This window comes from Enhydra lutris, unplaced genomic scaffold (assembly GCF_002288905.1).
Source record: "Enhydra lutris kenyoni isolate GAN:26980312 unplaced genomic scaffold, ASM228890v2 scaffoldscaffold71, whole genome shotgun sequence".
In the NCBI taxonomy this organism is placed as follows: domain Eukaryota; kingdom Metazoa; phylum Chordata; class Mammalia; order Carnivora; family Mustelidae; genus Enhydra; species Enhydra lutris.
The window spans coordinates 2,504,774-2,529,431 of NW_019154155.1; the positions used below are offsets into that span (position 1 = coordinate 2,504,774).

The 24,658-nt window shown below is 43.5% G+C and overlaps 1 protein-coding gene across 2 annotated transcripts in view; it reads left to right on the forward strand.

Moving 5' to 3' along the window:
* The window catches only part of LOC111159890 (spermatogenesis associated 13), a 149,572-nt gene that overhangs the window by 89,747 nt on the left and 35,167 nt on the right, over positions 1-24,658 (forward strand). Inside the window, exons 3-4 of one of the 2 annotated variants that reach the window (XM_022522556.1) lie at positions 3,633-4,016; positions 5,758-5,902. In XM_022522556.1, coding sequence (XP_022378264.1) covers positions 3,633-4,016; positions 5,758-5,902 — 529 coding nt within the window. Of the gene's footprint in view, positions 1-3,632; positions 4,017-5,486; positions 5,530-5,757; positions 5,903-24,658 lie in introns of those variants that run through there. The other variant, XM_022522557.1, reaches the window with a different exon arrangement.

Here is a 24,658-nt window from a genome sequence, read left to right on the forward strand (position 1 = left end):
GTAGGTTAGAACTTGTGGAGCGTGGGGGCAGGGCTGTGGCGGGGGTTTGCAGTTGCAGGTATAATCCCAGTCAAACTCTGTTCCCTGGAATGAACCCCGCTGTATTCCAGAAGTACACAGACTTTGCCAAAAGAAGATTCAGTTTTAGAATACACATCAAAGCTTAGATTTGTTTTACAAGGAATGTAAGTCACTGTCCCTCCCTCCCTCTTTTGCTGGGAGTAAAGCAGACCTTTCAATTGTATATATTATTCTGTTAACTAATTTTTGCACTTCCTAAAACATTCAGTACCACTTGGAAAGTCTGTTTTCTCCTTTTGTAGGTTCAGTGGGACTGTGTAAATAGTTCTTGGAGGAGGATGACAGTCGGTGCTTATGAGTACCCCCCCGTGGGAACAGGCGTTGACCCTTGAGGCATGATGTGTTAAAGAAATCCTGTGCACGTCTCCTGCCCTCTCATTTCCTGCTCTGGGCGTACCTGCCTTTATCCAGCCTCCTCACTTCCTGAAGTATGTTTTGGTCTCGGAAGGATTTCTTACCTGAACAGCTAAGACCGCCTCCTGTCTTCTGACACCCATTTCCTTATTTTCCTATCTGCATCAGCAAGCCTTCAGGGAGGCATGCTGCCTGTTGCGTAAGTGCGGTGGGGGGGGGGGGGGGCAAAAAAAACATAACAAAACCCCAAAGAACAACAACAAAAAAACCCTCAAAAAAAATGCACGTAGATTATTACCAGTTAGACTACTCCTTGCCTGTAATTTTGTCTTGCTTCTGTTTTTCTAACACCTTGTCTCTGAACCTTTTTATCACAGGGTGATAACATAAATGGCTTATTCTTGTGTGGTTAAATTGTGCCACTGAGTTTAATAATGTAGTTAAACTCTCCATAATATCCTGTTTTTCATATGTAATGCAAAGAATATTAACTTTTTCATGATTTCTCATATTTTCCCGGTGATGGTGTCAGAGAGGAAACCCCTTTTCTCTGTCTTCTTAGGCTTACTAAGTCGGGGGGGGGGGCGGTTGTGGAATGGAACTGACAAAAGACAGATGAGAAAAGACAGGTTTTCATTCATGTGGGTAAGTGGGAGTTGACAGGAAAAAGTGACTCCAGGAAGTGGTTAGAATTGGGGGCATTTATACTTTCTTACTTGGGGAAGGGGAGGTGGAGAAGGGCACTTAGGGGAAACCCAGTGATTTAGGAAAGATGAATGGGAGGTCTGATATGGGAATGGAATGGGAGTTTTGTGGCCACCGGCTGCTGAGGCCAGGGATTCTCTTCTCAGCTGATAAGAGCCACATCTTCCCCGGTTGGAAGAACAAAAATCCTATCTCAAGATAGTGGATTTATGACGATGGAGTTCTTTGGGGAGGCTCTGCTTTCAGGCAGATAAAGGAGTTGGCGGGCGGGGGGTGGGGGGAGTTTATTCTTGAATACCTTGAGCTCAGAAGAGTTTCGGTGGCACAGTGGTATATTCTAGACTCCTCAGTGGTGACTTGATTTTAATATGAAGTTCTTTGCAGTCAGAAGCAACAGCAAGGTAAGCGGTGACTGCTAGAACTTACTAGCTTTTGAGCAGAGGTGACTTGGTACAGTGGGAACAGATATTTCAAGACCCACATTTCCATGTCATTCTGTGTGGCCCTGGGCAAGTCACCTTACTTCCCTGGGTTTTCGTTTTCCTAATTTGAAAAATGATGGCAGTGCAGTAGAGTGTCTGTAAATTCCTTTCTGCTTTCTTTGCTCATCATTGATTTTTCATAGTACAGCGGGTCCTTGAACAACACAGGTTTGAACTGTGTGGGTCCACTTCCACGTGGGTTTTTTTTTTTTTAAATAAATACTGTTCAATATGCTAAATGTCTTTTCTCTTCCATGTGATTTTCTTGATAACATCTTTTTTTCTTGAGCTTCCATTATTATAAAAACACAGTATATACTATGTATAGCATACCAAACACGTGTTCAATGACTATTATCTGTAAGACTTCCATCCAACAGTAGACTATTAGTACTTAAGTTTGGGGGAAGCTAAAAGTTAACAAGATTTTTGACTGCACCTGGGGTCGGCACTTCAAACCCCTGTGTTGCTCAGAAGTCAGCTGTGTATGATCTTAGGGACCATTGAGGCACATTGAGGAACTGTGTTTGAGCTCTTGGTTGCCACTGACTGGCAAGCAGCATGACCTGTTGGACCAGTCCTGGGGGCAGGGCTGGGCTGCCTGGGGCAGTTCTGCTGCCAGCCTCCAGGCCTGGGTGGCCTGCTCTGCCTGTCCTGCCCTCAAGTACGACTCTCCTTGTTCTTCTTCTTTTCCCCAGGCCCTGGAGTGGTTTTAGTTTTTTGTTTTTTTTTTTTAATAATAACCAGGGGGGCACCTGGGTGGCTCACTCAGTATGTTAAGCATCTGCCTTCAGCTCAGATCATGATCCCGGCACTGAGCTCCCTGCTCAGCGGAGAGTCTGTTTATCCCTTTCTCTTTTTCTCTGCCTCTCCCCCTGCTTGTGCTTGCTCTCTCTTTCTCCCAAATAAATAAATAAATAAATAAATAAATAAATAAATAGAATCTTTTAAAAAAAATGTATTAAAAAAAAAATAACCAGGGGTGGGAGAAACCTCCTGTGGAACTAGGCAGCAGCCCGCCTCTGAACCCAGACTTTGAGGGGTGTGCTGACATAGAGGTTATCTGCAGGCAGGGCTGAACCTGGGCATGGTTATTCCACACACTGCTTTTTAGGAGCAATAATTAACTGTGGCTGATAAGGGCTATCTCACTTATCATTGGTATAGCGTTTCATCCACACAAGGACCCATTATTCCCCAGTGAACAGCTGCAGAACCAAATCCGCAGACCTTAAGTAACTGGCCTAAGGTTACAAAGCCAGCTTGTGGCCCAGGCTGACTTACGCAGCAGACTGTTCATTTCCAACCTCGTGGTTTTTTGCTGGTGCATTAGGTCGCCTCCGAAAAAAGTATTTGAACAATTTGAAAAGTGTTTAGGACCACAGACTACCCAGCTGTGGGATTGTCTAGTCCTGAATGGTTAGTTGTTAACTTGTCCTGGGTCACAGCTAGTTAGTAGCCTGATCTAATTCTCTGAATCCTTGCTCAGTGCTCTTCTCACCAGACCTAATTCCTTGAGTGTCTGGCCCTCACAGCCCAAACTTCATCTTATTAAAGCACCTTCTGTTTTTAAAGATTATTGCAAGAAAATACCTCAGAGCGGCTTTGTAAAGCATTACATATTCATTTCCCCTTCTAGAGTCCTGCATTTCCCTGTGCTATTGTTATGTATATTTTATATTTTATTTTGGGTGAAACCACAGTTAAAGTACTTCTAACAACTCACAATGGTACTGATTTTCTTAATATCTTTTATCATAGCTCATCCTTGCTCACCACACATCACTATTTAAATTATGGTTTTAATTCAGCTTCCAGTTAAACATGAATTGCTTATTTTAATGCACATTTCAGTTATGTCTTCCTGTTACAGAAATAACTTTTTAAAAACAAGTAAATCAAGAAGGCCTTAAGGCAGGGCTGAAGATGATGGGAGGGCGTGTATGACTTGTTCCTTTTCAATACCTTCCTGAATTTGGGTGCTCACCTAACTTGTTCACATTTGAAAAGGTTGTGACAGAGGAATCCTGGAGGCGGGACTCATCCCGGGATGAAGAAAGGACGGAGTCTCAGAGGATCACCAGGAGGAAATGGGGTTCTGGGAGAAGAGCAAGGCCCCGACCTCTCTCCGACTATGGCCAGCTGGCCAACCGGAGTCTGTCTATTCCTGAAGACTCAATTGCTGTAGACCCCCAGAAAGAAGACACTGTGGAGGGAGACCACCTGCCCAACACGGCCTCCACGGACACTACAGACCAGAGCGACACTGCAGACCAGAGCGCTGCTGTGGGCTGCCCCAAAGGAAGCTGGAGAAGACGCCCCATATCTGTGATAGGCGGGGTCAGCTTCTATGGGAACAGCCCGACAGAGGAAATCGAGAGTCTTCTAACCCAAGTAAGACCTGGCTGCTTCTACCAAAGCTAACAGAGCCCTCCAGCTTCCTGGCCTTTGTTCTCCCCTGTGAACTAAACAGACTGCTGCTTTTCTTTCTTCTCCCTGCTTCAAGGACAACAGACTCCCAGGCTTTCTTCCTGACTCTGAAAACACTCATGAATTAACTTACCATCTGACATGCGGATGCCTTTTACTAATCTTCTGTCTTTCCTGGAGTCTCAAACAATATGTGAAACTAGTGTGCTGTTTGTTCTAAATCACCTGAGATCTTAATAAGGGGAAGGTAACAGTGCATATTCAGTGAGCTTCTTGAAAGAAGTTCTTGAACGAGAAAGTGTCCTCCAATGTTAAAAAGTAAAGATAAGAAGAAAATAAGAAAGTGGTTTTTTAGGAGCTAAGGGAATCACTTTCCTACCATTTTTTTAACTCTTTACATTCAAGTTGCTGCTTTGCAACTACTTTATCAATAGACTAAAAATCCTTATTATTTTCCCCTTAGTATTTCAACAAGTATTTATCAGTTACCCAAAGAGCACTTTGAGGCTACAAAACATTTAAATAAAGGCCCTGTTCAGGAGGAGTGTATGTTATTTGGTGAGACCCAGCCATGGTCACGGGTTCCCAGAACAGTATGAGTGAGCACCAAGTTTCAGTTTTTGAGCTTGCTAGCTGGTATCATCAATAACTCCTAAAATTCTCTTAAAAGGGAGGGGGGGGAATCTATGTTAGTATTGGATTTTATGTTTACATTCTCCCTGTAAAGCCCAGCCTAATGCCTTGTTTATAGCAAGCACTCAAATTCCTCTTGTTAAATTGAGTTAAATTGAATTGCATTCTGAAGGTAAAAAAAATGAAGTGGAAGAATCCTAGGAACTTTTCTGTGGTATTAACATGTGCAGTACGCTAGGAAATAATTCTGAACCAAAGCAGACTGTAATCTGTTTTAACTTGAAACACAGTATGGGGAAAATCGAAAGCACTTAGAAGTTATTTCCCTTCAGAGCGTTAAGAAGGAATGTGATAAGGTCACTTTGTACACTTGAAGGCTCATTTAAGGGAAATAGGTGGGAAAATACAAAGAAAAACTAAGGAAAGCATAAGCGAGCGTGGCCTTCGATTTGTAGAGATGGTTCACGTGGAAACATCAACAGGGCACAAAGGTGATTCTGAAGAGATCTGGGTAAATTTGTGGAAAGCGGAAAACCAACTCTTCTTTTTAACACGGCTCAGTTGTCATGTTAGTTGAGGTAAGGAATATTTGTCTCCCATAAATACTTACGTAGTGCCTGCACGTGGATGTGCCAGGCGGGAATGCTGGTCCAGGTCCGTCATCCAGGAACGGCTGCTTCCCTGGGAGGCTGCTGCTAGAAAACGTCTTCTTACCCTTCCGCTCCGCCCCTGTGAGAAAGCCACCACTTCCTAAATCTGCTTCTCCTCTTCTTGACGCTTTGCTTTTACTGAGTATTACCCCTGGCATATTGCTGACAAGTGACATGAAATGTGTTGCCGGGAGGTAAGAGCCCTTGAGTCGATACTGGTGGTTTAAAATCTTGGAAGAAGTCATTGCAACCGTGCCTGGGTGCAGCCTGAAGCCCTTGCCACGATTTGGAGACAGCGTCTCTTGTGTGTGAGTGGTTTGGAGGTGACAGGGCCAAGCTGCTTAGAGCTGTGCCTGTGAAGAGCTCTGCGGGAGGTGCCACTTCCTGGCATCCCCTCACAACGTTTTGCTTTCCTTTTGTAGCCAGCAGCCAGGCCTCCTGTGCCAGCCCACCGGGTGCTGCCCTACAAGGCGGTTTCGGCCCGCCTCCGGCCCTTCACCTTCTCCCAGAGCACCCCCATTGGGCTGGACCGCGTGGGACGCCAGCGGCAGAAGCGAGCTTCCAATGGTGAGTCTCCCAGGCCCGCCCTGTTCGGGGGCTCCCTTTCCAGAAACTGATGTAGAGTCCTCAGTTGGACTGTTTCCTGTGAAACCCATTCGATTTGGCCCCTCTCCGCTGCCTCTGAGCCAGGGCGTTTTTTCCCCTGGAGTGAGGAGGGCTCATCTCAGGGGCTGCACGTGCAGGCCTCGGGGCGTCGTCAGCCCTCTGGGGTGGGTGCTCTGTGTCATCACGACCTTGTTTGAAAAGTTGCTCCCCTCGTGTCTGTGTACCTAAGTTCCTGTAGGTGGAGAGCTAAGAATGGAGTTGGTGCATTTGTCTGAACCTTTTTGAGGCTCTTTCTGGGTGTTTGGGACTCACTGATGCCTTTTTGAACACCAGAGAAAACTTTTTCTAATACAGAGCTACTATGCTATCACAGTACTTACCTGGTAAACACTCACTGATTTGAATTAATACCATGTTTTTGGAATGAAGTTTACGTCCTTTTTTTTTTTTTTAAAAATAAATGGAATTGTTTTATTTTTTAATTTTTAAAAAGATTTTTATTTATGTGAGAGAGAGAGTGAGCACAAGCAAGGGGGAGGGGAGGAGCAAGGGAGAGGGAGAAGCAGGCTCCCCACTGAGCAGGGAGCCCAACACGGGGCTTGATCCCAGGACCCCAAGATCATGACCTGAGCCAAAGGCAGATGCTTAACCGATTGAGCCACCCAGGCACCCCTGTTTATAGGGTGTTTACATTCTTAAAAAGGAAAATCTTCCCTTACACTAATATTCATGTTGGTGCCAGTCAGCTGGTCAGATAATGAGTGGCGTGGCCTGTTGTGCACTGGACAAGAGTAACGAGTTAACGTTTATTGAATGTGTTCTGATGTATTAGCTCATTTGATCTTCGTAACTACCTGCCCTGTTGGTATTATTGATATTATTGGTATTATGGTATTGGTATTATTATCCTCGTTTTTACAGATGAAAAAGCCCAGGTATACAGGGATAGACTGCCCTAAGTCACTCACCCAGGATGGGGGCAGAAATGGGGTTTGAATCTACAAATAGAACTTGTCATACCAAGTGGTTCATTTTTAACCACTGAACTGTATTGACTCTTTAAAGAAGTGCAGCAAACTCTAATGATTATAGCTCCAACGGCAGGATTTCCTGTCTTACTTTTAGAAGTGAATACTGTGCGGTGAGCACAAGAGTAAGAGCTGGGCATTAGGGAGCATGGCTGCTGCCTCAGCCATGCTACCACCTTGCTGTGTGGGTGCGGTGGTGTGCACTTGAGGGAGGCGACTGACTCTGTAAGAAGGGGTGAGGTTTCAACAGCCTTGATGAAGGTGGAGGGTGTCTCTTGAAGGACTGAAATTCTAGGGACAGGAGGAGAGGGAACAGGATGGGTCAAGGAGGTATGGACTCCCTGGTCAGGGGAGGCATTTCTAAGGACAGGTAGAAGAGGATGATGGCTAGTGACCAGAAATGGTGACAAGAAGGTCACTGCTGGATTCTGACAGGAATCGTTGAGAACCGTGTCCCAGGAGGGTCACACTTGGTGGTGAAAATTCAGAGCATTGGTGAATGGTGAGGAAATGCTATCACCCCCAGTTGTGTTGTGATAGTTTCTAACTCGTGTCATGTATACTGGGAGGATTTACAGTGGGACTTGCAGGTGGAGCTTGAAGAAATTTGTGAATATCTCATGCCTTTGTCAGGCCCTCAACCGAGGAGGCTGGACGTCCAGGAGCCCTCACTCCCCTCCTAAGGGAGTCACTAAATCCCATCCTTTGGCTCTCAGGGTCGCCTTGCTTGTCAGGTTCCTTAACCCTTTCCCTCACAGCCTCCCCATTACTTCCTCAGGCCAAGCTTTCATACACTCTAGTCAGAGTCACTGTTCATGTTCAACTCTTTCCCACTATTAGAATTAAGTCCCAATTCCTTAAATGAGTTTATAGGCAACCCGAGTCTCACTTTCCGCCTGTTCCTCTCTTTTCTCCCTTCAGAGCTCGCTTTCCCATTACCTTATGTGAGTGTTCTTCGCATTCAGAATTCAAAATTCATTCACTTGTGTGCCCTTAGAGACAGTGAGCAGTCATTGTCCTCCTCCTGCAAAGCCACTCAGCGCTGGGCCTCATGTTCATCCCCTCTGATCCTGTCATCTACCCCTGGTGGTGTGTTTTCAGAAAGTCATCCAAAAGGAGGAAGAAAGCTATATGCACAAGATACTCTTCACAACATTGTGATGGCACGAAAGTCAAAGCAAAGTAAATGTTTAGTCATAGCAGATTAGTGAGTTGGGGAGCTGTGTGGGTCATTACCTCACAACAGTTTACAACATAGATAGGAAGACCCTGCAACAGCAGGAAAAGAGACGGCTACAGTTTTAAAGTAAGAAGAAAAATGGAAAATAAAATCACGTGTAGTGTATGAGTTTGCTAAGGCTGCTGTAACTCAGTAGCACAAACCAAGTGGCTTACGTAGGAGAAATTTGTGTCTCAGCACTGGAGGCTGGAAGTGAGAGGAAGGCATTGTCAGGGTGGTTCCTTCTGAGCGCAGGGTCGCAGAGTCTCTGCCAGCCCCCATCCTAGCTTCCAGTTGTCTCGGGTGCCTTGCATCTTGGCAAGTAGATGTATTGCCTTCATCCCTGCCTCCTCCTTCATGTGGCTTTCTCCCTGTCCTTCATGTGGCTTTCTCCCTGTCCTTGAGTTAGGGCCCACCCTAATAATCTCCTTTTAACTTGATCATCTACTAAAACCTTATTTCGTAGTAGGGTTACTTTGACAGTACTGGGGGTTAGGATTTCAGCATCCATACAGGGGATGTAGTTTAACCTATAACGTATACCACAGTTGCAACAATACACGACGTGAACACAAATGTTCAAAGATTTAACAGGAATATGCAAAAATGAAAATGGTTTGGTTAGGATGGAAGGACTGTAGGTGATTTCTCCTCCAACAACCCTTTATACATACAAACAGCTGATTTCTGTGCTTCCTGTAATAGTGTTTTGTCTTGGCTTTAATGTTCTTCTGTTGAGAAGGAACAGAAATGAACTCTGACCAGCTTAAGCAAAAAGGAAATTTATTGGAAGGGTGTCTGATGTCCCCAGAGTTGAAAGAATGGCTGAAGAACCAGTCTAGGAAATAGATGGCCTTCAGGGTTGTTCCTGGGAACCAAGGAACCACCTGGAAGAAGCCAAGGGACACACGTAACAGGAAGGCATAGGAATGAATGAAGGGCCAGCCATTTCTTGTGTCGCTCAAGAGTCAAAGTCCCAGGGTAGGGAAATCAACTCCTGAAGCTTAAGTGAGGTGTCTACCGCCTGGTGGCACTGGAACAGGGAGAAGGGCTGGGGGTCTCCAGAGATCCTTTGCCTTCATATTGGGAGGCAGGTACATGGTACCCTGTCACTGAGGCTGGACACAGTGGAAAGGAATTCATTCCCCTTAGAGGAAATCCAAGTAGTATTAGAAATAGAAATAGATTCTGGACAGGTTCTTCATTCATTCCTTCGTTCATTCATTCATTCATTCATTCATATGTCCAGTAACTACTGAGTGCTTACCATGTGCCGGGTGACATCAGGGAACAGAACAAAGTCCTTAAATCACTTATATTCCAGTGTGGGGATAATGAATTAACAAGTGACTCTCTAACAGGGCAGGTGGTTGTTCCATAAAGGAAAATGAAGCAGGGTGGAGGGTGTTCATTTTTTTTTCCTTAAATGTCATTCTGACATGATGCACCTATTCCATGTATAATTAAGGACACTCTCACTCCTCCCCTCGAGGGAGACAGCCCAGAGGCTCATCAGTTACTGCAAATAGCACCGAGTCTAGGCCCCCCTGAGTGGTAGCTGTTTCTTCTCCAGTTCAGTTGCAGTGCCTTTTCCATTGTATACCCAGAGGGAAATTTAAGCAGCACACCCTTATCGTCATAGTGGAAGGAGGTGGGGGAGGAAAGGAAACAGAAGATAAATAAATATTATGCACATACACGTGACGCCACAAAAGGAAATGTCTCTCTCCTGCTTCCGGTTGCAAGGCCATACGTGCTATTGCTGACTTTGCTCATCGCGTGCCCATCGCACGCTCCCCCTGCGCCTGCCCAGTATCTTGCCTGGTAGTGTCCTTTGCCAGCTGAGGTGGCCAGATCTGTGGAGCTTTGAGTGGCCCTGCTTGCTTAGAGTTGCCGTCATCTTTTTTCTCTCCCTCCTTCTGTCAAAAATCAGTCAATCTATAAAAATGTGTGGGGCACCAACCGGAGCCTGCCAGGCACTGGTTTGACCATGTGGCGTAGGGCAGAGGATAAAGCCTCGCCAAGTTCACATTCTAGCGTTGCATCCAATTCAGTCAGTCAGTCAATACCTTCTCTTGGGCAGTAACAGTCACTCTGGGGAAAGTGGACGTGGGCGATGTGGTAGAGAGTGTCAGGAAGAGCATGGCAGAGGGTGACCCGGTTATCCCTAAGGAGGTGAAACTGGACTGGACGCTTGAAAGATGAGCAGGAGCTGAAGATCTGAGGGAGGAGAGGTTCTGTGGCAGACACATCAGGTGCCCAGAGTTAGGCTGGTACTCGACGTGTCTGAGGTTCAGTGAGAGGGCTGGGGTGACCAGAGTTCAGGAAACAAGGGCAGGAGAAGAGGGCGTTGCAGTCTGGCGGGGAGGCTGCGGCCGGATAGAAAGGGCATTGCAGGTCTTGGGTAGAACTTGGAGTTATTCTAAGTGAAAGGGGAAGCCATTGCCGGCGAGGGAGTGATAGGCACTGATTGAAGCTTTAGAGAGGAAGGACAGTTTGGGGGAGAAAAGGCAGAGGAAGGGAGACTGAGTGGAGGTTATTGCATAAGTCCAGTTGAGAAACCGTAGTGGCACTGACCACAAAAGACAACCATGTCTGTCTTGGGTGCTCATTTTCCCAGTGCATGGGGAGGCGAAAGTGGCCAGTCTTGGTTCTAATCCAGTGGGGCCCAGCCTGTGGATTCCCGTGGAAGTCCTTCTCTCCTGGGAGAATGACAGGGCAGAGTTACTGAATAGGAAGAAAATATTTTGCAAATGTATTATTAAGTCATCAGAGGAAGTGGCCCCTGTGCTTGCCCTTTGTATTCTGGCTGTGGGTGAACATCACCTTGTCAGACACTGCTTCAGCATGCATACCCTATCCCAGATGGCATCATAATATCAAGGTGTGTCCCCAAGCCATCTCTGTTACTTTGTTTACATTCGGCCATGATTGTATGCTTCTGGACCATAATAGGATAACACTTGTGACCCTCACGGGCACTGGCCTATCACCGCGTTCCCCGCGGCATCCCTGGGTAGAAGCATGGTCCTGCGAGGTGCCGTGACAGTGTATCAGGCCTTCAGTGAGATTCCAGCAGAGGTCTGACAGGTAAGGAAAACAAATCCAGATCTAGAATAAATGTCTTTCCCACTAAGGACAGATCATCTACCCCTCTATTATGAAAAGGGTCCATTGTAATCAACTCTCCACAAGGAGCTGTCTGGTTCCTTCAAGGAACCATATCATTAACTTGGTTGAGAGGGACACCCTGTGGTTTAGCCCAGGCTTGGCATCCATTTCTGCCACCATGGCCTTTTTTTTTTTCTCCCTGAACCTACTGAGTAAGCATCAAGATGACTAGGAACAAAGATTGGCGTTCACAGAGTGGAACACAGTGTTCGCACAATTATTAAACAACCTCTTTTGCAATCAGATTCACGTGGGATACAACTAGGCATTCACATGGGACAGATGATTTCTCATGCTTTGAGTGTATTCTGGTATATCTAATTGTACTCTTTCCCCAAATCAGTCCGTTACCTATTTTGTTCTTTCCACATTCCTCCAAGCCATTCAGCCAAGCCATTGTCCTAGCCGTCTATCCACACAAGCTAAATCCCTGCTGAGGCCCTCTCTCCTCTCAGTCAGAAAGGATTAGGAAGAATTATGGCTTAGATTTTACTACGGGGGCAGGGGGGTTGGGGGTGGGTGGGAGGGTCTCCCTTTGCCAGGGGCACAATTACCAGGTAAACGGTGGAAGAGCCCTTTCAGGAAGCCTGGAAGAAAGAGTTGTGACTCTGGGATACCTACCCCAAGGTTACCTGGCTTCTGCCTCATGAAGAGGCTCTACGTGTGGAAACCACCTGAGATCTGGGAGCTAGATTTGAGTCTCTGCCACCAGATTTGGAGATTTCCTACCATATGAATCAAGTAATAGGTTAGTGCAGTTACTCATCACTTTTGTTCCTGCAGACCCTGTGATAGGGTAAGCATAGCCAGAGATCATGTGGGTCAACCATTCCAGTGACTGAGCTGGCCCTGCTACCTAGTGCAAGAGCTATGCCCTCTTCTCCTGTGATATGGATGTCCCACCTCCATTGAGGTCCTGGACTTCGTTGCGATAGAAGCATGTCTCACTGACTTCCCCACCGACTTCCCTGCCTGCTCCCTTTCCTGCACAGCTGAGCAGTACGGTACTTGTAAAAGTCGCTAGCACTTCCATCATCTGATTTGGGAAACACAGCCCAGGGGATGGTGAGTCCATGACAGACTAGCTCCAGCATTTCTGTCTTCTGGTTTTTGCACTTCTTCCTTCCTATGTGCCAAGAGCTGGCCCTTCCACTGCTTTAAGAGTGGGACAGTACTGGGTCCAGATCTATAGCCCATTGAAGTGCTGAGGTGACAGCCAGTTCGATGAGCCCATGTGTTGAATGCATGATCTCTGGTACATGTCACCCAAATGGATAAATTTGGTTTAATCCAAATTATATTTGGTAAATGCAGTATATGCACCTTGTTTGGATTCTGATACCAAAAAATAAAAAGATCCTTTTGAGACAGCTGGGGAAATTTGCACATGGACTGAGAATTCAGTGAAGTAATTATTGCTCATTTTGTTAGTGGGGATAATGATCGTGTAGTTACTTTTAAGTCCTTATTTGTTATGGATACATACTAAAATGTTTTTTTGCATGAAACAATATATGTGAATTTTGCATTAAAATACTCAAAAGCTGGGGCGCCTGGGTGGCTCAGTGGGTTAAAGCCTCTGCCTTCGGCTCAGGTCATGATCCCAGGGTCCTGGGATTGAGCCCCGCATCGGGCTCTCTGCTCCGTGGAGAGCCTGCTTCCTCCTCTCTCTCTGCCTGCCTCTTTGCCTACTTGTGATCTCTCTCTGTCAAATAAATAAATAAAATGCTTAAATAAATAAAAAATAAAAAAAAATACTCAAAAGCTGCTGAGGAAGTTTGGGGAAAAATTGGCTTTGATAATTGTGGGTTCATCATTTGATTTCTCTACTTTTGTGTTTGTTTGAAATTTATCACAAAAGTTTTAAAAAATAATGAAAGTATGTTTCCTCCTTCCTGGTCAGGTGCTCCCCAAATCTGCAAATCAAGAAATGCCCACAACTAAATTTTCCTCAAAATGTAGAAATTTGAATATTAGCAAACTGATTTTTGTTAAGAAATGAAGACGTACTCCTTTCAGGTGGAGGTGAGCTGCCCCTTCTCAGTACTCATTCCTCAGCACCTTGCTGTGCTCCTTTCCAGCACTTCCTTCTTGCTTGCCTTTGTTAGAGGACTGTCCTGTCTCCTTACTAGCCCCTTACAGTCTGAAGAAAGGTCACAAGGAGCAGTCATCAGTAATGTTTATTGACCAATGGGTGTGGTATTGAAATAATAGATTCGGATCAGGAATCACAATGGTACTTGTATGTGCTCTTACAAAGTTCAGGATTGGGAGGCTGCCATCCTATTAAAAACCTTATTGCTTTACTGGTGATGGTGTTTGTGGCCCTTCTTTCTCCCTGGGTCTTAGCAAAACATGCCTGCCCTGTGATAACTTTTTCTTAGAGAATTATCTTTACTGCTTTTTGCTTTTTCTTATGAGAAGCTTATGTAGTAAGTTCCAGGGCAAGTTGCTACATCACTGCCTACCCATGCTCCTCATTTGCCCGTATTTACTTTGGGTTCCAGCTTTACATCCTCCCTTGCTAGTCTACGGATCAGAAGTCAAATTTGATCGCTTTCCAAAATTATTATTCTTATGTCTGTTCATCCTTGTCTTTCTACTCATCTCACCCATCGAGTTCAGATTAGCTTGCTCATGTGACATAAACCCAATGATTATCTTAACCAGAAAGGAAACATTTCCCAGAAAGGAAAACATTCAGTTTCCTCAGCGATCACATTTCTGTGGAATCTTTATGGGTTACAAGCAAGGAGCTAAAGTATGACATTGAAGATCAGTAGATTTGGGGATGCCATTTTAAAAAATACCTGTTCGTTATATTTTTAAAAGCCTTCTCCTTAACCATTAAGTACTATATTAGGGTATTTTTAGTAATGCCACATAAGAGAGGAGAGAACACAGGATTAGCTACAGTAATAATTAAATATGAAAAATAAAATGGTTTTCTAAGGAGACATGAAGTTGACAAGTTGACTTGATTAATTTTTTTCAAGTAAACTCTGCACTACACATGGGGCTTGAACTCATGACCCCAATATCAAGAGTCACATGCTCCTACTGAGCCAGCCAGGAACCCTGAATTGATTACACTTCTTATGGCTTTTAAAAATATTTCTAAATTACTCAAACTGTTGCTTGATTTGATTTTTAAATAGTTTTACATCTTAATTTCTTATGAATATAGTCACTTTTGGCAAACTAGGAAAGAGAATCAAATTAAGCCAGTGTAGCCCTCTGATGACCTAGGCCAGAACTACACAGTCTACAGCAGAATGATGTAATGCTTGAAGTTGTTAACAATGGCATTGTGAAACTTGAAATCATAACCCCCATCTACATTTTTCATTAGGAAAACAACCAAAAAATACAGCCCTTAAAGGCATGATGTATACAAAGAACATCTCTGTTTTTTAAATTCTAGTTAACATATAGTGTTATATTAGTTTCAGGTGTTCAATATAGTGATTCTGCAATTCCATTCTTTACTCAGTGCTCATCATGATAAGTGTACATCTAATCCCCTTCACCTGTTTCACCCATCCCCTACACACCATCTCTCTGCTATCAGTTTGTTCTCTACAGTGAAGAGTCATTTTTTGGTTTGTCTCTTTTTTCCTTTGTTCGTTTTATTTCTTAAATTCCACATATGAGTGACATCATGTGGTATTTGTCTATCTCTGACTTGTATCAGTCAGCATTTTACCTTCTAGATCCATCTATGTTGTTGCAAATGGCAAGATTTAGTTCTTTTTCATGACTGATAGTCCATTGTGTGTGTGTGTGTGTGTACATACCACATCTTAATCTGTTCATATACCAGTGGACACTTGTGCTGCTTCCATAATTTGGCTTTTGTAAATAATGCTGCAGTAAACATAGGGGTGCACATATCCTTTCAAATTACTGTTTTCATATTCTTTGTATAAATACCCCGTAGTGTAATTACTGGATCATATGGTAGTTCTTTTAACGTTTTGAGGAACCTCTATACTGTTTTCTACAGTGGCTGCATCCCTTTCCGTTCCCACCAACGGTGCACGAGTGTTCCTTTTTCTCCACATCTTTACCAATACATGTGTATAAAAAAATCTTGATTTTTTTTTTTGACAGAATGACCCAAATTATACCCTGTCCAACCTGCCTGAGCACATTAGAGCTGGCTAATGATTGGTGGAGGGAGGAAGTACAGTTGACCCTTGAATAATGTGGGGGTTAGGGGCATGCCCCCCACAACACATACCCTATACAATCCAAAATCTGTGTATAACTTTTGGCTCCCCGAGACCTTTACTACTAATAGCTTACTGTTGACCAGAAGCCTACTTGATAACATAAGCAGTTGATTAATACATATTTGGTATGTTATACGTATTATTATATATTATTTTATTATTATTAATAATTATTATCATATGTATTCATATAATAAAGTAAGCTAGAGAAAAGAACGTGTTACTAGGAATACCATAAAGAGAAAATGCATTTACAATACTGCACTGTATTTATTGAAAAAAAAAAAAAATCTGTGTATTAGTGGAGCTGTGCAGCTCAAACGCATGTTGCCCAAGAGTTAGACCTGTCTTGAAAACCTGCTCCGTGGGATTAAAAATTCCTGGTTCTGGTGTCAGTAGGAAAGCAAGTAAAAAATAGTACAGACCAAACTCAAATTGATCATGGGTTCTACGGGGAGCTACCGCTAGAATACAAAGGTAAGTGAGGAATAAGATAACGTAGAAATTTCCAAAATAAGTTACTTAGTGATAAGAAATCCAGCTTACTGCATTTTCGTTTTGCTACGGAATAAATTGAGGACTTTTTGAGAGAAACCTTCAACCCTGAAGAGGGTGATGGCGATGGTGTCTACCACTGAATAAGCCCCGGCTTGTTGCTGTTCCTCCATGGCGCAGATCCATGTGGAGTCGCTCATGGAGACCTTGTCAGGCCAGGAGATGGAAAGGAGAGCATGTCCTAGTTAGCGCATTACAAGCTTAGTTACTGTCTTTTGCGGTGGACCCCACTGGCCATCCCAGTGTGGTCAAATACCTGCTAACTGCCCATAGGGACTGGCTTCTGCCCAGGGCCTTAAGGCTGGGTTCAGCCCCCTCTGTGGCTTCTCGCAGAGGTAGGTGCTGTTCCTCCGCGAGTAGCCCCAGGAGGCTTGGGGTTCCCAGTAGGCGATCTGGTGGGGTGAACCCCGTGGCAACACCGGAAGTTCTCCTTGCTGAATCACTGATCATGTGAAAGGCTCAAACAGAAAGGATGGGGTGTGGTTGCCTCTTGGGGGAGTCGAATGGGGGCTCTTCTGAAGCTGAGGTCAGTGTGCAGCCGCGCCTGCACTGGGGTGGACCCATCCCAGGACCCCGGGGGCTGGAGAGGCGCCCCCCCGCCCACGTGGCCTGGCGTTGCACGCAGGCGCTGCCCCCGCATCCCGCCCCCACATCCCACCCCGCAACGGCCACCCCCAGGACGGCTCCCAGGCCTTCCTTTCTTGCGCCTGCGGCATGCTTCTTACACAGATTTAAGGTTGGTTTGTCTAAAGGAAAGAAAAAGTGTACTAAGGCATGGACGGCTGCCTTGACAGCCTGGTGGTTTTGAAGTACAGTTGGGGATTACTACTCAGGGGTGACGTTGTCTCCATGTCTTCAACTTCTCTTTCTTCAATTTGATTTTGTACTGAAATATTTGCTCAGAAACGGGAAAGGTTTCCTTAGGTGTACTTATCTACTTTTCCCCATTGAGGAACTGATATTGGTTGTAAAACAAGTTTATTCAGCCTTATACAGTTGATACGACTAATATTATTGGCAAGTGATAGAAGATGTCATTAGGACATAATCAAAAACTGATATTTCAGGAAATGCCCAAGGTGCTCTTGGTTTAGAGATACCTCATTTGTTTTGACCCACTTAATAAATATATGTGATGTTGTATATCTCAATCTCTGCCCTATTACGAGTGAAACACTGTGCTAGAGGTTGGGTGGTTGTGAAGAACCCAGAAGCCATTCTCACAAACCTCCAGTGTGGTACAGGGACTTTAAAGCCGTTGCAAGGATAAGGGAGCTCAGGGTGAAGGGAGAGCATGCAGATCAGATCTGGTGAGTCCCAAGACTTCCCGGGAGAAAATGACATCCAAGTTGAGAGTTGGTTACTGAACCGGCATGAGTCTTCTCCTTGGTGAGAAACAGACCAACTACAACAAGTAGAGTGGCCTTACAAGTGGCCTTATGATCTTTATTTATAGTAAATAAAGAGAATACAGGATAATTTCCAAAGCCATGCCTCCCCACACAGGTAAGCAGGCTCCTTCTCTTGGGGTTTGGAATGAATATGCAAAGGGAGACCTCATCCTTGCCTGTAAGGGACAGATCTAACATTGCACATGTGCACTCAGAAAACATGCCCATACATATATTGTATGTTATGCTAATAAAGCTTATGCCCCTCCCAGAGCAGGGATTTTAACATAAAGAAGCTGAGGTAACTGTGGGGCACTTTCGTCTGCGCAGAGGTAGTCCTGCTTGGGGTCAGGGGAAGGTCATCCTCCAAATGTTTCTTTTCCTGTTCCAGCAATTAGTTAGCTAGTTTCTAAAAGACAAAATTGATAGTCACAGGCTTCTGGGAGTTTGTTGGGCTAAGGAAGTCTCTCTGGTGACAACGTGAAGGGTGAATAGAAGTTAGATTAGGTTTGTTGTGAGGGAAAGGTATGTTCCAGGCAGAGGGAATAGCATATGCAAAGGGTGGAAGCCAGAGAAAGGAGAGCATATTTCTTACCCCATCTGCAGGCCTCTCAGATTCAAGGTGTCCTGCACGTGCTGACTGGAGCCTGCAACGTGCTGAGGGCTTTCCTTAGTAGGCTACTCATTCGGCCCTGCTTGAGTTGTATCCTACCAGGAGTCAAGGGCATGCCTCCAAACCCATTTATGGCAGCTGTATCAGTTATTATCATTATAGATCTTACTTAGATATACAAACAAATGAAATGTAAGACTGTAGAGACTCAGCTCTGTGAAAACTAAGCTGAGTACTTTGTAGAGATTCAATAAAGGTGAATTGCCAAAAATTATTTTCTGTCCGATTAGATGAGAATTGATAACTGTAAAAAAAAAAAGAAAAAAAAGAAAGGAAGGAAAAAAGAGAGATTGATCAATCCAGGAATGTTTATTCAGAATACTTCACTTGTGTCTCTGGTTATTATTGTACTTGAAAGAAACTTGAAGTGTCTCTGGTTATTATTGTACTTGAAAGAAACCAGAGCTGGAAATCACAGTTGACACATTCTCGTGTGACCTAGGCAAGAAAGAATGCAGAATTCCAGTCAGATAATCATACATGAAGACCTCTGGTCCTTTGTGATAACAAAGATGAACGCATTGCACTTTCATATGTTTTAAGTTAAGACATTTATGGCATAAATGCAGGTGTGATGTTTTTGACTTGGGGTTTTCAGGCAGTCCGACTGCACCTGTGGGAGGACCCCTTCAGTGGGTTTCCTGGCTGTAGCAGGAGGAGGTGAGGGAAGGATTGGAGTGTTGAGAGATAAGTCTAGACTAGAGATCAGAGGTAAGGAGCCTGCCCCTTCCACGCTTTCAGGAGAGAGGATTAGATTAGCCTGGGGGCAACGAGGAGCCATATTAGAGTTTCAAGTGGAGCAGGAGGCTCAGATTTGCATTTTAGAGACATGGCTGGCTAGATTGTGCCCTTTCTGCAGACAGGAAGAGTCATTGCTAAGTCAAGTAGACAGAGCCCTGATCTAAGAACAAGACCATAATTGAGGTGCCTGAGTGGTGGTGTCGGTTAAGCCTCTGACTCTTGGTTTGGGCTCAGGTCATGATTTCAGGGTCCTGAGATCAAGCCTTGTGTTGGGTTGGGCTGTGTGCTTAAGGCTCAAGACTCTCTCTCCCTCTGTCCCTCCCCACCTGCATATTCATGTTCTCTCTCTTGCTCTCAAAATAAATAATCTTAAAAGAGAGAGAGAGAAAGAGACCACATGGCCATAGTCCTGGAGAAATGAAAATTTGGCAGGCCAGTTGGATGTTTCGGATGCTGAAACGCAGGTGCCTGAGTGTTGGAGAGCGTAAGAGAATAGCACATGAGTGGGGGGCTCCATTCTGTTCCAGGCATTTTGAATTGGAGACACAGGTGCAACAACTAAGTGAAGATGTTCGAACCGTGCCCTTCATCATAATAGTCTGATATAGAGGAGGAAGACCCCGGAGAGAAGTAAAGACTTGAAAGTCCTCAGCAAATGAATGGTTGTTCTTAAAGCTGTTGGAAGCAGTGTTATCATCCAGGGTGTATGTGAAAGATTAGAAGAGGCTCAGCAACATTTGGGGACCAGTAAATGATAACAAAACCCACAAAGAAGATAGAAAAGGAATGGCCAGACTGGTGAGTGGTGTCCTAGATGTCAGAGGAGGCCCGGTTTCAGGGACAGAGTGGTTAGCAGGCAATGTTAGATGTATCCAGAGTGAAGTTGGGCACTCTGAAAGATACACATTGGATTTGTGGCAGGAAGGACAGTGTTGACCTTGAATGGCAAAGGCAGCTTGAGTTCACTGGGAGGGCAGAGCCAGAATGCAGTGGGAGGGTGGCTGCCAGGCCGTGGGGGAAGTCAGGACCTTAAGTTTTAGTACAGAAGTGTTTTATCAATTTTGTTTCTCATTTCCCTTAAATGTTAGGGCTAATTAAAAAACTTCTGTCTTGCTACCTTATTAAAAAAATTATTTTGGCTTTACAGTACCTGAAAGCTCATGGATACAGATGGGTCTGCGTTTATTTTTACTGAATGTTTTTTGAAAGAAATAGTAATATTAAGTATGCATCAGAAAGTTCCATTCCTTGATTTACGGTTATGAAATAATACACCAAGATAAAGGAGGTGGAGGCCTGAAAAGTTTATGCCATTTTAACTCTTGATTTTTTAATTAAATAAGTGGTAAGAAATTACTGAAGCAATTTTTTTGAAAAGTTGTGTGATTAAGTCAATAAATTTATTAAAACACTTTAGATTTATTCTTTACCCGGTCAAAACAAAGAAAATACATTTTTTTCCTTTGCCTTAGTTTGCTGTTGTTGATACTATTTCTAATTTGTTATTCTAATTTACTGTTATGAAAGTTAATTTTCTCATTGACAGATCTTTGGGTCAGAAAACAGAATTGAGGGGGCGCATGGGTGGCTCAGTGGGTTAAACCTCTGCCTTCGGCTCAGGTCATGGTCTCAGGGTCCTGGGATCAAGCCCCGCATCGGGCTTTCTGCTCAGCAGGGATCCTACTTCCCCTCTCTCTCTGCCTGCCTCTCTGCCTACTTGTGATCTCTCTCTTTCTCTGTGAAATAAATAAAATCTTAAAGAAAAAAAAAAAAAGGAAAGAAAACAATTGAATCCTAATCCTGTTGACTGGCTATGTGACCTTAACCTCAGAGTCTTAATGTCCTCCTTTGTTCCATACCCCACCGATGTGTGAGGATGACATGGTGCACAGTAAATGTGTACCAAATAAAAGCTGTCATTCCTGCAAAGAACCAGAAGGATGTATTCCTTACACAGGGCACAAGTACTGAGAACCAGTGGGCCGTGTTTCCAGCCAGAGTTCTGAGTTACTTATTTAACTGCGCTAACCAGCAGTTTAACCTTAGACAAGTCACTTAATCGAATGAGTAAAGTCCTAGAGAACTAGGAGTCTTTATGGAACATTATTCTGTTTAATTATTATCCAAATGTAGGTTAAGCAAATTTAAAATACATTTTAAGAGAAATAATTTTTTTATGTTGAGTATCTTGACCCAAGATTTTAGGCATTGTCTAAGGATGTTCCAAAGTATCACTTTAGAGACTCCACCAAGTTTTTTTGTTAAAACAAAAGAGAAAAAGAAACACAATAGCCAGTATTAAGGCATATGTGATGCCTTGAAGTAACTGTAAAACCTTTTTGTCTGATCTCTTATTGTTTGGATTATCTCTTTCTGTGGCTGCTTTTCAAGAGTTTTCTTTCAGTAATGAATCAGAGAAAATACAAAGTCAGATTTTGCTTACTTAGCACCTACTGACAGTGATGGTAACAGGTTGAAGGACTGGTGATAGCGAGTTTTGGTTGCCCCGTGTGGATGTCATGAGTCTGGTCTAGTTCTCTTCTCCTTTCCCTGTCCCGCTTTTATACTTTATTACCAAGGGGATACTGGGCAGTGCTTGTATTTATTTGTGAAACAGGATGACTCAGTTCACTTGTCTTTAGGCACGTACTTGTAGGAAGAATGTTTTCCTGCCTGCTAACACTGAGCATGTTAAAATCAGTCCTGACCATGTTGTGAGACAGTGTGGATTCCACAGTCAGAGGAATTTAGAAGTTATTCCGTATACAGGAACAAGTATTACAAACATGGACATCAGTGCCTTGAACCGTAGTGCCTACAAGTTTCAGAGATGTTGTTAGCTCCATTAGGAGTTTTATCTACGCTGGTATTTCATGCCTTAATCACTGCCTATCATCGGGATTTTTTAAAAAAGGAGTATAATGTTTTAGTCTCCTTTAAAAAAAAAGTTTTTCACCTTTTTCAGGCAAACTGTTGAAATGATCATTTTAACGGTTCAGACATGCTCAGTTCTAAAACTTGGATTTCTTCAATCTTTCTAGATTAAAAAAGTAAAAAGTCATTCAAATATCCTGTGTCAAATGCGAGTTTCAGAAACTGGATTTTAATAGTAGAGGAGAGATTATTACAAGTCCCTGAAGGAGAGCCAAGAGATCTAAACATGTAGCAAACAACCACATAGTGCTTATACTCTGTCCATGTTGTTCTCTGAGATGAATTCAACCAGGCTTAAAACTACTCAGACCTTTTTCCTCACTCAGTTAGGCAAGATTTCAGTTATAAGTAGTGTAGCTGGCATTGAGACCAGATCAGGCTGACTTGGAATCCCAGACTGCTTCCATTCCTCCGTCTGTCTTCCAGGTGGAAGGTGGAACAAAACACAAAATGATTTTTTTTATGTGCACAGAAGTGTACACGTATGTTGGCTTTTAAGACCATGCCCTAATAATTGCCTTTAATTAAAACAAAAAAAGAAAGGGAAATTCATCCAATACCTATTTTGCTCTTGTTATGTTTGAAACCTGCTCAGTCTTAAGGATGTAAAGACAAATACATAAATACAGAACAGATACGAAATACGTACTAGGTCCGGAAGAATGGGAAAAAAACAAACACATGGTGTTTACAGAAGATGGGAGAAACAGAGGTCGTAAAATGAAGAGCTTACCTTTTCTTTTAAAGGGCAATTTTTATTTGTTTCTGAAGTTTAAACATTATGATAAACAGTACTCGGGAAGAGTGTCTTTTTTGGAGAGGTTGGGGCTTGGAGTAAGGGCAAACAGGAGGGTTTATTTGCCACAGAGAAAATTTTCCATCATCTTGTATGTTCAAGTCTGCGTTACCACAGGTTGAAAAGGAGTAGCTTTGAAGACACAAAGAGAGGCACTTTTACATCCTGTGTGTCTTTAAGTTTGCACTGGGTGGTTCTCACCCAGCAGCTTCTTATAACTTGGGCTCCATTTCCTGTGTGCTCTGTGTGACAGGGTCCTCCCCTTCTGTGGTGAGGAGCCTGGGTGCTGAGGCATGTTTCAGGAAGGCCTGATTGAGCCTGCCTTAGCCATCCATACATGAGCAGGCAGCATATTGAAATAGTGTCTACAGCTAGATCAGTATGTTCTAGAAAATGGTATATGTTACGTATTATGTTGAGTGAAGACATAATGTATACAAGTTTCAGAAATTGGTTGTATTTTCTTATATTTCCCTGGAAAAGAGCATGACTGGTCTATAGATATATAATACGGCTTGTTTTTAATCCTTTCAGAATAAAGGGAATACTCTGGATACTTAGTTATTTGTGCTAGTGGACAAGGGAGCATTGGTTTGAATAACAGATAGCGAATGTAGCAGACTAGTTCCTGTTAAAGAATCCCCCATTCCAGCTTTAGGAACTGAGGCCCCATATCAGTAATAGAGAAGAGTGAGAGAGTGTACACAGAACACATGCTGTGGGGGCGCCTGGGTGGGTTAGTCGGTGAAGCATCTGCCTTTGGCTGAGGTCATAATTCCAGGGTCTTGAGATTGAGTCTCACATCAACAGGGAGACAGTCCCTCCTACTGCGTGGGCTCTCTCTTTCTCTCTTACTCTTGATTCTGGTTAGTCGTTGCTCAAATGGGACTTTGTACTGTAGCTCAGTCCAGCCAGATGTAGGGATTTCTCTGTTCGTGGTGATGTATTATTCGACCTTGAGCCCATTTTCTAAAGCTGACAATATTGTGCTGAAGAATAGTGTCACTCTATCCTCTGGGTCTTCTCCTGTCTTGTGCCTTTCTTGGTTCTGGGGCCATATCTAAACCTAGTGGGGACATAAAGTTGCTAGGATATTCCTAGGCTAAGGACACCTTTCCACCATGCAGAAAAGGTTGCTGCTTTGGTGAAGAAGCTGCAGCAGCTGGGAAACTTTGAGCAGAAAACCAGTGCTGGTATTCTTTCTGCACAAAGCAGAAGGTGGTCATATAAGAAAATCTATGCCATATTGTATTTAAAATAAGAAGATCTCAAATTCAGAGCTAAATGGAACCTTAATGACCACCTAGTCGATCTCAAGAAACAGTCCTGGAGAAGTAGACATGACCACTGGTTTGAGTCTGAGGTATCACTACTAACTTAACCCCAGTTGTTTTATGGCATTTCCTTTCCATATAGGTGTGTGTAAATATATATGGGTCTTAGGACCACTTTACTGAAAAATCACTTTAATTTCTATATCTGTGTAAGAAAAATCATTATAACATTCCATGTGTTTTCAACTTTTACTTTATTTTCACTGATTTCTAAATATTTGATATTAGGATATAATTTGAATTTCTCTCCTCCCCTGAGGGACTGATCCCTTACTTAATTCTTTCAGGGTTGCCAGTAATCAATGTTTGTAAATCCCAGTCCTGACCATGTAATGTAGTGGTGTCTTATCCAAGGAGAATAGATTAATGTGTGTGTTGGGGCGGGGGTGGAGTTCAAGACTTTTTTCAACTATGCTTAAGGTCTTTGTTGTAGTACTCTTATTGATCTTGTAAATATAGGCTTTAATCACTAAAAAAAAAAAAAAAAAAAAAAAAAATTAAGCTGTAAGTCAAATCTCTGTATTACTTCTTCCAAAAATATCTTAGAAGTGTTGTTGAGTCAGTATCATCAGTATCCTTTGATAAGATGCCTCATTTAAACACAGTCTTTGTTTGTTTACCTTTTTCCTTTTTATCTTTG